This window comes from Cetorhinus maximus, chromosome 9 (genome assembly GCF_964194155.1).
Source record: "Cetorhinus maximus chromosome 9, sCetMax3.hap1.1, whole genome shotgun sequence".
In the NCBI taxonomy this organism is placed as follows: domain Eukaryota; kingdom Metazoa; phylum Chordata; class Chondrichthyes; order Lamniformes; family Cetorhinidae; genus Cetorhinus; species Cetorhinus maximus.
Window position 1 is genome coordinate 111730930 of NC_135887.1, and position 14529 is coordinate 111745458.

Below are 14529 nucleotides of genomic sequence, written 5' to 3' on the forward strand. Positions count from 1 at the left end.
CTGGCTGGAGGAACCATGGGAATCTGAGCAATGGGTTGACTTCACCATTTTATTTGGTTAAACTCCGACCTGTAACGCCGTGCATTCTGAGGAACAGTAGGCCTGTGCTGTGTTGACCTGTACCTAAGTTATCTGAATTTGGATAAAGAGGGCCTATCCCTTCAGGGTTACATAGACTTGCATGGAAGGTACAGGTTCAGGCCATTTGGCCCACCCTACTCCTTTCTGTTTGTGCTGCATGTGAGTTTCCTTCCACCCTCCTTCATCTCACCCTATCAGCATATCCTTCTATCCTTTTGTCCCCCAGGTGATAATCTAGCTTCCCCTTAAATGCAGGACGAATGCAAGCATTCGGTATTAGACTCGTCCAGTGTCCGTATCTCAGTTAAGAAGTGCCAGTCACTGAGCCACAAGACCGCCACGTTGTAGAAGTATTGACAATGCCACCCTGTCAGGCTGTTAATCTGTTTGTTATTCCTCCCACCGCTTCATGCTGCTCCCCAAGAGGAGCCTGTGAAGACACGGAAGCAACAAATAGTTTGATTTGGAGACTGGTGACTGCGTTCCATGTAGGCTGGGCACCGGCTAAGCAAAAAGAAAATTTGATCTCAAATGGAGAACGCGTTGGATTGAGGAGAACAATAAGAAAGAGTTGCTACAAGTTTCATGTAAAAGTTGATTTACAGGATAAGGAAGGCTCTTCCTTTGGGAGTTCCTTTCTTTTAAATGGAACAGCAAGCAAATAATAATTTTTGGTGCAAAATATTTCCGTAGGCCGTGGCCAGCGCTGATTACTTTTTGCGCTACCTGGAGCTGGGAAGCAGAAGCAGGCCAATGCAAACAGGATGATGGATTATTCACTTCCTGTGGAGTTTGTTGTAAAGATGACGTCTCTAGTCGGCATGTGAACTCTCTCATTTTAAAACATGCCCCACAGACACAAGAATATTTGCAATCGCTCCGTATGAGCAGAGACCTAAAGTTCTCCAATACTAGAACCTGTCAATTCCTAATCTATTAACTGCTCTCCGAAATAGGTTACGAAGCCATTCAGTTCAAGAACATTCCCACCGCTGCCTTTCTCAGGAGAATTAGAGATGGGCAATAAATACCAGCCTTGACCCCATCCTGAAAATGCATTTTTAAAAGATTATCACTCAAATGTGGACAGCAGTGCCTTATGGTAATTTACAATCTTACCATGTCAAGCATTTTGGTATCCTCATGGGCAGCTGTTAGGTGCCATCAGAACTGCAGAACCTTCTACCCAATCAACTGAAGGAAGCACTGTGGTGGCATGGGATGGCAGTAAGGGTGCCTAGATGGACCACAAATGAGGAAACTATAGCAAGCGAGTCTAATGGACCCAATGAAACTGAGAGACTGAAGACCAACATTTGTTGCCTATCTCTAATTATCCTTGAGAAGGTGGTGGTAAGCCACCTTCTTGAACTACTACAGTTCATGTGGATTTGCGAAGTGATTTATAACTGATTGGCTCCCTAGGCCATTGCAGAGAGCAGTTTAGAATCAGCCACATTGGTGTGGGCCTGGAGTCACATATATAAGACCAGATAAAACAGCAAATTTCCTTCCCTAAAGAGCATTAATGAACAGATGTATTTTTACCACAATCAAGTACTTTTATGGTGACCATAACTTAGAGTAGTCTTTTTGCTCCAGATTTGTATTTAGTTAACTGAATTTGCTACCAGGGTGGAGTTTGAGCTCATGTCTGCAGATTACTTATCCAGAGCTCTGGATTCTTAGCCCAGTTACATAACCACCATGCTACTGTAGGCTTGCAGAATGTGATACTGAAATGCATGGTGATGCCCATCACAGATGAACGATACGAACTGGTCATAATCCACACATGCGATGTGCAATCAATTCCCTGTGTGGGAGAGCTGGAGCTGAGCCTCCATGTCAGAGGCTGAGTGAACTGTCAGACGTTGTAGCCTCTGCATTATCCCATGCTGGTATGTCTGAAGCATGCTGTAGCTGAGGTCATTCAGAGTTGAATTGCATGAGACTCAGGCCTCCCACTTGGGGCACATGCTCCGTGCTCAAAAATTGGCCCAGGCAAATTTCTACATCAGAATGGTGTTAGTTTATCTTGCCTGTCCATCCAAAGACTTGAGCAGAAAATCTAGATTAATAGTCCAGTACAGTATTGAAGGAGTGCTGCAGAATGTGAGGCGCTGTCTTTTGGATGAAACGTCAAACCAAGGCCTCTGGAGACTGCCTCCTCAGCCCTCACCCTCTTGAGGTCAATTGCACAGATCAACTTGTGTCAGATGGACACAAAATATTCCTGACACTTTTGAAAAAGAGCAGGGTAGCTCTCTCTGGTGTACTGGGTCAATATTTATCCCTCAGCCAACATCTAAAAACAGGTAACCTCATTATCTCATTGTTGTTTGCAGGAGCTTACTGTGTGCAAATTGGTTATCGTATTCCCTACATCACAACAGTGGCTACACTTCAAAAGCAATTCATTGCCCGTGAAACACTTTAGGATGCCCTGAGATCATGAAAGGTGCTTTCGAAATGCACGTTTCTTTTTTCCGTTTTAAAATGGAGGCTGTTCACCCTGGTCCACACATCCCCTGACCTTTAACCCTCCTTCACCTGAAAATTCCAGTTGGGTCACAACTCACCGTGTATAGCACTATGGGGGAATTGAGTAGTCTTAATAAAAAAATCACGTGAATTTTTTTTAAAATTCCGTCATGGGATGTGGGCTAGGTAAGCATTTATTGCCTATCCCTAGTTGCCCATGAGAAGCTGGTGGTGAGTCGCCTTCTTGAACCACTGCAGTCCATCAGGCGTAGGTATACCCACAGTGCTGTTAGGGAGGGAGTTTACTACATATATCCAAAATATATCCAAAAGTTAGAGTGCACAAGGCTTGATGGTTTTATCAATGAGCCTGTAGAACAAACTTAATCAGAAGTATAACATTAATTGAGTGAGTTAACTGTCAAATATTTTTAATTCATTCTTGGGATGTGAGCATCGCATGCAAGGCTGGAATCTATTGCCCACCCCTAACTGCCCTTGAGAAGGTGGTTCCAAGTTTCCTTCTTGAACTGAACAACTCGCCAGTCCACTTGAGAGAGTAATTAATGATTTTTTTGAGCTATCAGTTTGAGTATTGGCAACAGTAGAAAAAGAGATTGCGCATCATTAATTCCAATAACACCCTGTTTGTAGCTCTTCTGGAAGGAGCTTAAGAGCTTTGGATACATTTAATCAATTTTCCTGAGGACCCAGTAACAAGTGATGATGGTTTTGGGTCATAGTGGCATAGAGGGGAGTTGGGAAAGGATCACATAAACTATTGCTAAAAACACCACGGTAACTAAGGGCTCTTAAGTAAACAGGTTTGAAGCCAGCAATCCTCTTGGCAATGTTAGCCGTTGATTAAATAATGACTAAAAATTGCTCTTACTTATTATTGCCAGTGAATTCATACTATGCCCTTTCATGGTCACCTCTCTGAAACCTACAGTTTTCCTTCTTTATAATCAAGACTTGCGGATGGTGGAAAAAGAACATGGCTGATTATAGTGAGACAGAGCGAGAGAGAGAGTAGTCGATTTCCAATTGCCAGCTCTGGGAATGAAGATTAAGCTCTTTCAAAAGTGGCTACTTAATAGTGGACAGTTGACAGCGGGCAGTAAATCACCATCTGCAGACTGACACCCAGGTAACAGATTGTAAACTACCTGCTCTTCCACTCCCCCCCGGACCTATGAACCTGACACTTGAACATCTGATGTGAACCCTTCCAGAGGGAAGCGACTGATGGGGTCAAATAGTTAAAGATGCTAGTCTTGAAAGAAAATTTTAAATGCCAAAGGCATAGAGGTGGGATTGTGTCTGTGTGTGTCAGTGTGTGAGAGAGATGCTTATACCATGAGCTGCCTTTATAACATCCCTGCAACCATGCCAGGTTATGTCATTTTCTGCCAGATTTAATGAATTACCAAAAAAGGCAATAAACACCCTCCTCTTCACATGCTGGATGTTTGACAATTCAGTGTGGTTCATGATGAATCACTAGCATAGGAATTACACAGGACATTCAGCAGTGCATCATCCATCAATCCTGCAGTCATAGACCAGCGAACTTTCAAATGGCTTCATCCTACTAGAGGAGGAGGAAGATGGCATTTAGGACTGAGGATGAGGAGAAATTTCTTCAATCAAAGGGTTGTGAGTCTTTGGAATTCTCTACCACAGAGAGCTCTGGATCCTCAGTTGTTGACTATATTCAAGAAAGAGGCTGATAGATTTTTGGGTATTAAGGGATAGTGCAGGAAAGTGGAGTTGAGATAGAAGTCCAGTCATGATCTTACTGAATGGCAGGGAAGGCTGAAAGGTCAAATGATCTACTGTTGCTCCTCTTACGCTCTCATTAAGGGGGGCAAGGGTTTTGGATGAATTTTTCCAGCCTGGTGGAGACTGAGTTGGAGGAAGAGCTGGCAGAGTTATGTCGGATGGCTCCCTGGCACACTCTTGTCTCTGAGTACGTTTCCCAGGGCAGGCTGGGAGCAGGGTCAACTGCCCACTCCACTGATGTAGGCAGCCAATTAAGGCAATTGAAACATCACTTAGGGGCCATTTTGCAATGTATTGCTGGTATTTTATCAATGTCAGAGAGGACCACCACCCAGTTCAGAGGCCACCATCAAAGTGACCTCCCAGTGGTAGCCTAGGGGGCCCATTGGAGCTGGAAATGCCACACCCAGTGGCAGGGCCGCAGGGATGACAGGCCACAACCTCATCTATCACTAGCTCTGGGAGGAGTTTCCCCTCCACCCTGATGGAACCACAGGCTTCAAGCATCCTTATTTGCTGACATTACTGCAGGCAGTCAAGGATGTCTCCATGTTGATGTGCTCTCGCACTTGCCTACCTGTCTCAGCACTGTCCACCTCTCCCGATGGAGCTGGATATCACTGCAAGCCCTCTGATTGGGTGTCTCAGTTCTCTGCAGTTGCCCTCTACGCCAACCAGCAACCCTCTCCCACCCCAAGTTTGTGTCTTCAGTGTGGCAGGGTCAGCGATCTGCAGACCACATGGGCTGCCGTGGGGCTGTGAGGCAGCACCCCAGCGCCTTGCGAAGGGCTTTTAGGCATTGGCAGCACAGATAGTGCCCCTGTCATTGAGGACCATGTCCCAGTTCCCATTCAGTGAGGTGAGTATGGGGGGGTTAGAGGGCTCACTGAGCCTGGCGGCGTGAATTAGGTCATTCATTCTTTTTTCCGCACTGCAGGTCAGTCCTCCTATGAGCTGAACTGGCGCTCACCACCCTGGCGACCTCCTTCCATGCAGGTGTGGTGAGACGGTTGGGCCTCCTCCTCCCACCCCTCAGATAAAGGACATCCCTCCTGTCCTCCATTGCTCAGAGAAGTGTGTCCAACGAGGCATCGCTGAACCTTGGGGCCATGCTGGTTGACTCCTGCCAGCCATGCCCAGTTCCAAATTCCAAGGTGTGATGCGAGTAGCTGTCCGGGTGCCTTTTAAACATGGCGCCCGGATAGGACTCCCTCCCCGTCCCGCTGCGCTATGCCCCGGGAAACCCCCCGGCTGCATAATTAATCAGCCCAGCATCACGCAATTTGCTCTCTCTCCCTCTTTTTTTTTCTCTCACTGCCTTCTCTCCCTTCTATCTCCATCTACCTTACTTTGATGATTTTTACTTAATGATCGCGATTTCTGTTTTCAGTGTTTGATTATTGGAGGTGGGCCTTGTGGGCTGCGAACGGCCATCGAACTGGCTTTCCTGGGGTGCAAAGTGGTGGTGATAGAGAAGAGAGCGACCTTTGCCAGGAACAACGTCTTGCACCTCTGGCCATACACCATTCAGGACCTGCGTTCCCTGGCTGCAAAGAAGTTTTATGGCAAATTCTGTGCAGGAGCAATAGATCACATCAGTGAGTACCTTTCAGACTTCTCCCTCTATAACTCATCTCTCGCTCCCATCGTCAAGTGGCGGAAGCTTTTCTTATTGAGCAGGCATAGAATAATACAGCAGGGAAGGAGGCCATTCAGCCCATTGTGTCTCTGCCGGCCCTTTGCGGGAGCTTTACACATAACCCCAAACCCCCTGTTCTACTCCCACGGCCCTGTAAAGTTTTGCTTGTTAGTTTTTTTCACCGTTTAAGTAAGTAGAAAATAAGCTCCATCTGCATCAATGCTGAGTTTGGGTTAATTTACTATTTTGTAACGCACAGTCATTTTTCTGACTGAATGATTCTCGTTTCTAAGCACTGTTTTTTATTTGCTGATTCTCTGTTTGTGTTTTGCCGACAGGTATTCGACAGCTCCAGCTAATCCTGGTTAAAGTGGCGTTGCTACTGGGAGTGGAGATTCAAGTTAATGTGGAGTTTGTGCAGTTACTTGAGCCCCCCGAGGATCAAGAAACCCAAAGTACGTTCACAATTTTTCTCTCTCTCCACTTCTCCCCCCCTTCCCCCACCTCCCCTCAACTCCTCTCCCCAGATATATACCTTTCCACTCCACAAGCGGCGACTGGTATCGTAGCCCAGTCCTTGTTTGGTAAGCACGCCACCCAGGCTTCGCCAGCCGTCAACTATTCAACCTTGGTAGGTATTGTCCATTCATCACCTGGCATCTGCCCACATGCCCCCTTTCCTGGCGGCGGTGATTGGACAGCACTCGAGAACTCTGGCAAAGTTTCCTTTGGCCTGGGGCACACTGAGTCGAGTCACAGATTCCCTATCGTCAATTTAGTTGAGTTTGAGTGTCAGCCGTGGCTCAGTTGGTAGCGCACTCACCTCTGAATCACAAGATTCCAGGTTCAAGTCCCAATCCATGTTTTGAGTATAAATATGAAGACTGGCACTCCAGTGCTGTACTGAGGGAGCACTTCACTGTCGGAGGTGCTGTCTTTCGGCTGAAACGCTAAACTGAGGCCCCATCTGCTTGCTCAGGTGGATGTAAAAGATCCCATGGCACTATTGTGAAGAAGAACTGGGGAGTTATCCCCAGTATCCTGGCCAATATTTATCCCTCAGTCAACATCACAAAAAAACAGATTATCTGGTCATTATCACATGACTGTTTGTGGGAGTTTGCTGTGTGCAAATTGGCTGCCACGTTTCCTACATTACAACACTGACTATACATCAAAAGTACTTCATTGGCTGTGAAGCATTTTGAGACATCAGGAGGTTGTGAAAAGTGCTATACAAATGCAAGTCATTTTTGATTGCTTTGTAGACACGAGGATAGAAGTTTAATTTCAAAGCATGGGAGAATTGATGGCCTTACAGTGTCTGAATTTTGCAGCAATAATATGCTGCTCTCCAAACATGTAAACTTGGAATCATCGAACCTTACAGTGTAGGAGGAGGCCATTCCACCCATAGTGAGTGAACAAGCTCTTTGAAAGAGCTATCCAATTAGCCTCATTACCACCATTCCCCCTGCCCCACCCACCCTGCTCCTTCCCCATAGCCCTGCAAATATTTTCTTTTCAAATATTTATCCAATTCCCTTTTGAAAGTTATTAATGAATCTGCTTCCACAGCCCTTTCAAGCAGTGCATTCCAGCTCTTAACAACCAGCAGCATAAATAAATTCTCCTCCTTCTCTGCCCTGTCCTCTTGCCAATTACAAAGCTTTACTTGGTTTGGATGTCAGGTCATTCACCACACATGATGGAAAATTTTATTGGACTCTATGGAGCTACAGTTATAATGTGAGGCTCATGAAAAGTGATAATGCGTTTCTCTTGCTGTACATCTTATAATGTTCACTCCTATCCTTTCAAGGTCAGACCATTAACATTGCCGTACATACAGCCCTGAAATCTTTTGAGCTTCAGAAATAATGCGGTTAATTTGTCTTTCTCACAAAATTGGTGGCTGAGAATAAGGGAACTTAGGCTTGACCATCTAGTTGAAGAGCCAGCACCAGCAGAGGCATGATGGGCTGAGTGTCCTTCACCGTCAGGGTTATCCTAAGCGAGAATGCTGACTTAACTGTGACTGCTAAATTCAGCTCCTGTTTTCATTACGCCAGGTCCCACAGTTTTAACTGGTGTTTAATAACTCCAGCTACTTGCGTTTCTAATATAAATAAATGGTCCAACGTGCTAAATAAACAGATGCAAAGAAAACTGAGTCAGAGGGGAGACTCAGGACAGGAAATCAATGTTTTGTTAAAAAGATTGGTTTTCGTTCTGCGGATGTGGGTGTTGCTTAAGGCTGGCATTTATTGCCCATCGCTTATCTTCCTGAGAGGCTGAGCAGCCATCCTGAACCACTGATAGAGGGTTTGATACAACTGAGTACCTTTCTAGGGCGGTTGGTGTGGTGCGAGGATAGCAGGTCCTGAAGGACATTGGGTTTTTGTGACAATCCGACTGCTTCACGGTTACTTTTACTGAGAGCAGCTTTTTATTTTCTTTTTTTTAAGCTGAATTCAAATTCTCAGTCTGCCTCGATGAGATTTGAATTGGAGTCCTCTGGTTTATTAGTCCGGTAAAATAATTACATTACTCTACCAGGTACAAACACTGAAAGCAAGCTCAAAATTTTGCTTTGTGCAAAACTGAGAAAGCCCTTGGACAAAAGTACAGAGAGCGCTGGTTATAAATCTCTTCCCTCCGCTGGAATGTGGCAGCCATTGGACAGTGGAACAGGAGGAAGCCATTCAGCCCTTCGAACCTGTTCAGCTATTCAGTTAGATCATGGCTGTCCTGTACTTCAATCGATTTCCCTGCCTTTGCTCCATTTCCCTTGATCTGGCAATCTTGGTTTCAAAAGCTCCAACTGACCCCCAGCATCCACAACGTCTTGGAAGAGACTTCGAGACTCCTGCTACCCTTTGTGTGAAGAAGTGCTGCCTGATTTCACTCGTAAACAGCCTAACTCTAATCTGAAGAATGTACCCCCTTGTCCCCTCCATTGTTTCTCTCTGTCCGTTGAATCCATTATCATTTTAAATGCTTCAATATGATCATGCCTCCCCCACCAACCCCCAACCTCCCACCATCTAAACTCGAGGGTATATAAGCCTGGTCTATGTGTTGAAGCAATAAATCCCAATTAGCACCCTGAACTGATTAAAAACCTTGTTGGCTTCTCTCAGTGGGCACTCACTGTCTTCTGTTATGAAACTGTGACGCACATCAGGGTATCTGTTTCATCTCCTGTGCTGCCAGTGTCATCTAAAACCCTCCATTTGTTCTACTGAATCACAACAACATGATGTGCAAATCTCCTACACACATTAATCATGCTCATAACCCCGGGTAATCAAAGTACCTGTATCTTGACAAATCTATCAAGATTTCTTCAGTTATACTTGTTCCATTTAACTATCTTGAACGTCCCCTTTATAATTTTGCGCTGTTCCCCAGTCGACCAACCGGGCAGGCGTTCCCCTTGCTGACTGGCCTCTGTGAATATGGTATGTACTAACGTCTGGTGAGACAAGTCAAGATTAACCCAGCCTGCTCCCCTCTACAGTCCACGTACTGCTCCTTTAGTTCAGGGAACAAAACTCTTTCTTCAAACTCCCCCACATCAAGCAGAGTTTATTGGTATCTGTGTCATCCACTGTCCCGAAAATAAGAAAGAACTTGCATTTCTATAGCTCCTTACATGACCTTAGGATGTCTCAAAACGCTTTGCAACTGATTAAGTACTTTTTTTGAAGTGGAGTCACTGTTATAAAATAGGAAACACAGAAGCCAATTTGTACCCAGCAAGCTCCCACAAACAGCATTGTGATAATGGCTAGATAACTTTTTTCTACAGATGTTGGTTGAGGGATATATATTGGCTCACAGCACTGGGGAGATGTCACTTGCTCTTTGAAATAGTTCCAGTGGATCTTTTAACGTCAGAAAGAGCAGACAGCATCTCTGTTTAACGTTTCATCCAAGAGACAGCACCTCTGACAATGCAGCACTCCCTCCAGTGCTGCATTGGGACTGCCAGCCTAGATTACGTGCTCAGGCCTTTGGATTGGGATTTGAACCCATGATCTTCTGACTCAGAGGTGAGAGTGGAAGAAGTCAGGTTAAGGAAATTGGATAAACATGTGAAGGGGGAGAATTTGCAGGGCTATGGGGAAAAGTAAAGGGGAGAGGGACTAAATGGACAGCTCTTTCAAAGAGCCAGCACAGGATTGATGGGCCAAGCGGCCTCCTTCTGTGCTGTATGACCCCATGAGTCTGATACCGTGCCACATCCTGGCCAGTTTGCTCCTTCAAGTGTTCTGCCCCGTATGCTTTGGCAAATAACACTGGAAATATTCAAGCCCCAGAAATGCAACAGAGGAGAGTCAAGAGCCTGATTCCTGGGGTCGAGCAGTGAGGAAAGATTGGAGAAACCAGAGTATTTGAAAGAGAGGGGACCTTTATAAAAATAGGTACAAGATTTTTAAAAAGCAATATTTTACAAGTTAATTCTCAAGATTTGGGTGTTTCTGGCACATTTATTGTCCATCCCTAGTCGTCCTGAGAAGGTGGTGTTAAGCCACCTTCTTGAGCCACTGGTAGCAGATTCGATAGGGTTGAGTAAACTGCTTCGGAGGGCAGCCTAGAGCCACCCACGTTAGTGAGGCTATGGAGTCACAGACTGCGTCAGGATGGCAGGTTTCCTTCCCTAAAGGACAGTGTGAATCAGCTCGGTTTTAAGACAGTCCAACAGCTCCAGGGTCACTTACAATTATCCAGATTATGTTTACGACTATTTAGTTAATAACCCGCTGAGAGTTCCAAGCTTTTTCTGTTTATTTATTTTGGATTTCCAGCATCCATTGTATTTTCAAGCGCTAGGAGATGCTTTGGGTTGGACTCCTGACTTTTGGGGGTTTGGATAAACCCGGTTAAATGGGAATGTTGGGTTAGAAGGTCTCAGGGGATCCAGAGCACAAATTGGGATTTTTTTTTTTTTCAAACTTTATTTAAGTATTCTTCGCTAAGTAATAACCTTTGTAAAATCTACACATATTTCTCTGAAAATGATTTGCACACTGTTGAATAAATACATGTTTTGACAGCTTCTTGCCTGTGGCACTGCACGTGAAGAGCAGATGTTTCTAAATATCTCACTCATGACATTATGCCCTAGTTGTGAAAGCTTACAAATATATTTTTAAAAATTCTCAGGAGGTAAGCATCACTGCCAAGGCCAGCATTTATTGCCCACCCCTAATTGTGAAGGTGGTGGTGAGCTGCCTTCTTGAACCACTCCAGTCCATGTGGTGCAGGTACACCCACTGTACTGTTAGGAAGGGAGTTCCAGAACTTTAACCCAGCGACAGTGAAGGACACCGATATAATTCCAAGTCAGGATGGTGTTTGTGATTCAGTGGGGGTGCTGTTCCCATGCACTTGTGGGTTAGTGAGGTGCTGTCAAAGGAACCTTGCTGAGATCTGAGGCTTGTTTCACAATGCCTTCTTCAGGATGTGCATTGTGTGACTTTGAGAGTTACAAAAAAATGCACCAGGACTGCATGTGTCAATTTTTTAGTATGCTCATTTTGATGTGGATAAAGATAGCGTGTTACCAGGGTGCACATAGGAGCTGGGCTTGTCTCCTGCTGAATCCAAAGTGGTTGACCGGGCCCTGATTATAACTTTCTCGGAAGATAATAATAGAGTCACCGCCTGGAAAGTATTTCTGGCACTACAAGAATGTCAGCCAGCAGCCCATCCAAACTGCCTTGATGTTCTGAGTGGCCTCTCCAAGTTTGCCTGAGTATTCAGCACGTACTTCAATTCAGTTTTAACACGGTACGTGCATAGATCATAAATGCAATAACTGCCCAGGAGACCGTGCCGCATAAGCACTTGTCTTAATTTTAAAAGAACCAAGAATAGCAGCACTGCTTGCCTTGATTAGATAAGCCCTTATGCCGTCTAATTCCTCTACTCTGTTTTCATCATTTTTTTGGAAATGAGAAAGGAATTTAACTGTGAATTGGCTGAGTGCTAAGAATAGGAAAGCTTCTCTCGATTTCTCCAGCTGCACTAGTCACCTGTTTGAAATTTAATTAGACGCAATGCACGCGAATGTTGGCCAGTTTTTAAAAATTAATTCTCGGGATGTGGCTGCCGGTGGTGAGGGTGGCATTTATAGCACTTCTCTAGATGCCCGGAGAAGCTGGTGGTGGGCTTACCTTTTTGCACCGTTGGTCGCAGGTTTTGATGCAACTGAGTGTCTTGCTAGGTCACTTCAGAGGGCAGTTAAAGAGTTAGCCCTTATAGCGTAGGATTGGAGTCACATATAGGCCCAGATTGGATATTGACAGCAGGCTTTCTTCCCTATAGGGGCATTAGGAAACCAGTTGGATTTTTATGACAATCCGACAGCTTCACGGTCACTTTTACTGAACCCCGCTTCTTATTCCCAGATTTTATGAAATGAATTTAAATTCTCAAAATGCTAAGGTGGGATTTGAACTCATGTTCTCTGGATGATTAGTCCAGTAACATAGCTCGCTACGCTGTCATACCGCTGATTATTCCTTACATTTATAGAGCCCTATTAAGGATTTGGAAAAACATCTGCTAAGGCTTGGTCACTTGCTCTTGTAAGTATCCCGAGCATGTTACTATTGCGGGAGTTTTATTCGTTCACGGGATGAGAACATCACTGGCAAGGTGAACATTTATTGCCCATCCCTAATTGCCCTTGAGAAGGTGGTGGTGAGCTGTCTTCTAGAACCACTGCAGTCCACGCGGTGTAGGTGCACCCACAGTGCTGTTTGGGAGGGAGTTCCAGGATTCTGACCCAGCAATAGTGATGGCAATATAGTTCCAAATCAGTATGCTGTGATGCTAACGTCCCATGAATGAATTTAAAAAACTTTGGCCTGGATGGTGTCAAGTTTCTTGAGTGTTGTGGGAGCTGCACTCATCCAGGCAAGTGGCAAGTATCCATCACACTCCTGACTGGTGCCTTATAGATGGTGGACAGGCTTTGTGGAGTCAGGATGTGAGTTAGTCTCCACAGGATTCCCAGCCTCTGACCTGGCTGCCCTTGTAGCCACAGTATTTATGTGGCTAGTCCAGTTAAGGTTCTGCTCGATGGTGTGTCCCAGGATTTGTCTCATTTATCTCATTGTTTTTTGGAGTTGCTGTGTATAAATTTGAGAGCCATCTTTCCTTACAAAACAGATGTAATTAATTGACTTTGGGACACCTGAGGATGTGAAAGGTACCATATAAACACAGTGCATTACTATTATTTATTTTATTGTTTTGTCAGGTTATCTAAATGCCTTAAACATCTGTACAACATTTTATTCCACAAGCCATTGAATTCATCATTAACAAATTCTAACTGAGTTGATATTTTGACACAATGAGTTAGTATAAGCTGAGTGATTGTGAGGTTGACGCGGGCTATGTAATAATTACAGAGCAGATTGAAGTATTTTTGTCTTTTACTGATGGAATACTGCATGTGTCACTTACATAATTATCCCCCCAACACCCGTAATTTAGGAACAGGATGGCGAGCTGAGGTACGGCCCAACGACCATCCCGTCTCGGACTTTGCCTTCGATGTTATTGTTGGTGCAGATGGACGAAGGAGCAGCTTACAAGGTGAGAATCTCTCAGCAAAGATTGTTCACTATCACCCTCCCCCTCTCTCTCATTGTCTCTATCCCTGTCCCTTTCTCTCTGTTTCTCTATCTGATTCTGTCTGTCTCCCTCTCCTTCCCTCTCTATCCCTATCTCTCCATCTCTCCCTATCTTTCTCTGTCTATCTTTCTCTCTTTCTCCCAGTCTCTCTCTCCCTGTCTCTCTTTCTCTGCCTGCCTCATTGCCCCCTCCCTCTCCCTCACCATTGTGTAAATGGAGAAAGACAAAGAGAACAAAATGGATCCTTCAGTGTTATATTCAGAAATGATAGTGGTGTTACATCCAGCCTCTATAAAGGGGAATTCTCGATAAGAGCAAATTTTCTTTGCTTAAAACTGTAGAAGGATTTGAGGAGCTAAATACCCTTTGGGAAATCCAGAACAACAGCCTAACTTATAAAGCACCTTTAACATAGTGAAATATTCCAAAATGCTTCATAGCAGCATTAACAAACAAATTTTGACACCGAGCTATGCAAGGAAATATTAGGGCAGATGCTTGATCAAAGAGGTAGGTTTAAGGAATGTCTTAAAGAAGGAAAGTGAGTGAGAGAGGCAGAGAGGATTAGTCAGGAAATTCCAGAGCTGTAGGTATGGCAGCCAGGGACGAATTGATGAAAATGGGGGATGCTGTAAAGCTCAGAATTAGAGGATTACAGCGATCTCAGAGGGTTGTGGGGCTAGAGGTGGGGTTACAGAGATAGGGGTGGGGGAGGATGGGAGCCAATGTAGGTCAGCAAGCACAGGGGTGTTAACAGGATTTGGTCTGAGTTAGGACACGGGCAGCAGAGTTTTGGATGAACTCAAATTTATGGAGGGCTAGCCTGGAGAACATTGGAATAGCCAAGTCTGGAGGTAACAAAGATATGGATGTGAGTCTCAGCA

At 44.9% G+C, this 14529-nt stretch overlaps 1 protein-coding gene across 10 annotated transcripts in view; it reads left to right on the top strand.

Annotated features, from left to right (window-relative positions):
* LOC144684936 (F-actin-monooxygenase MICAL2-like) overlaps positions 1-14529 on the top strand; it is a 257207-nt gene that overhangs the window by 83046 nt on the left and 159632 nt on the right. For all 10 annotated transcript variants that reach the window (XM_078549363.1, XM_078549361.1, XM_078549366.1 and 7 more), the window contains 3 exons: positions 5741-5948; positions 6328-6444; positions 13505-13606. In XM_078549363.1, coding sequence (XP_078405489.1) covers positions 5741-5948; positions 6328-6444; positions 13505-13606 — 427 coding nt within the window. The remainder of the gene's footprint in view (positions 1-5740; positions 5949-6327; positions 6445-13504; positions 13607-14529) is intronic.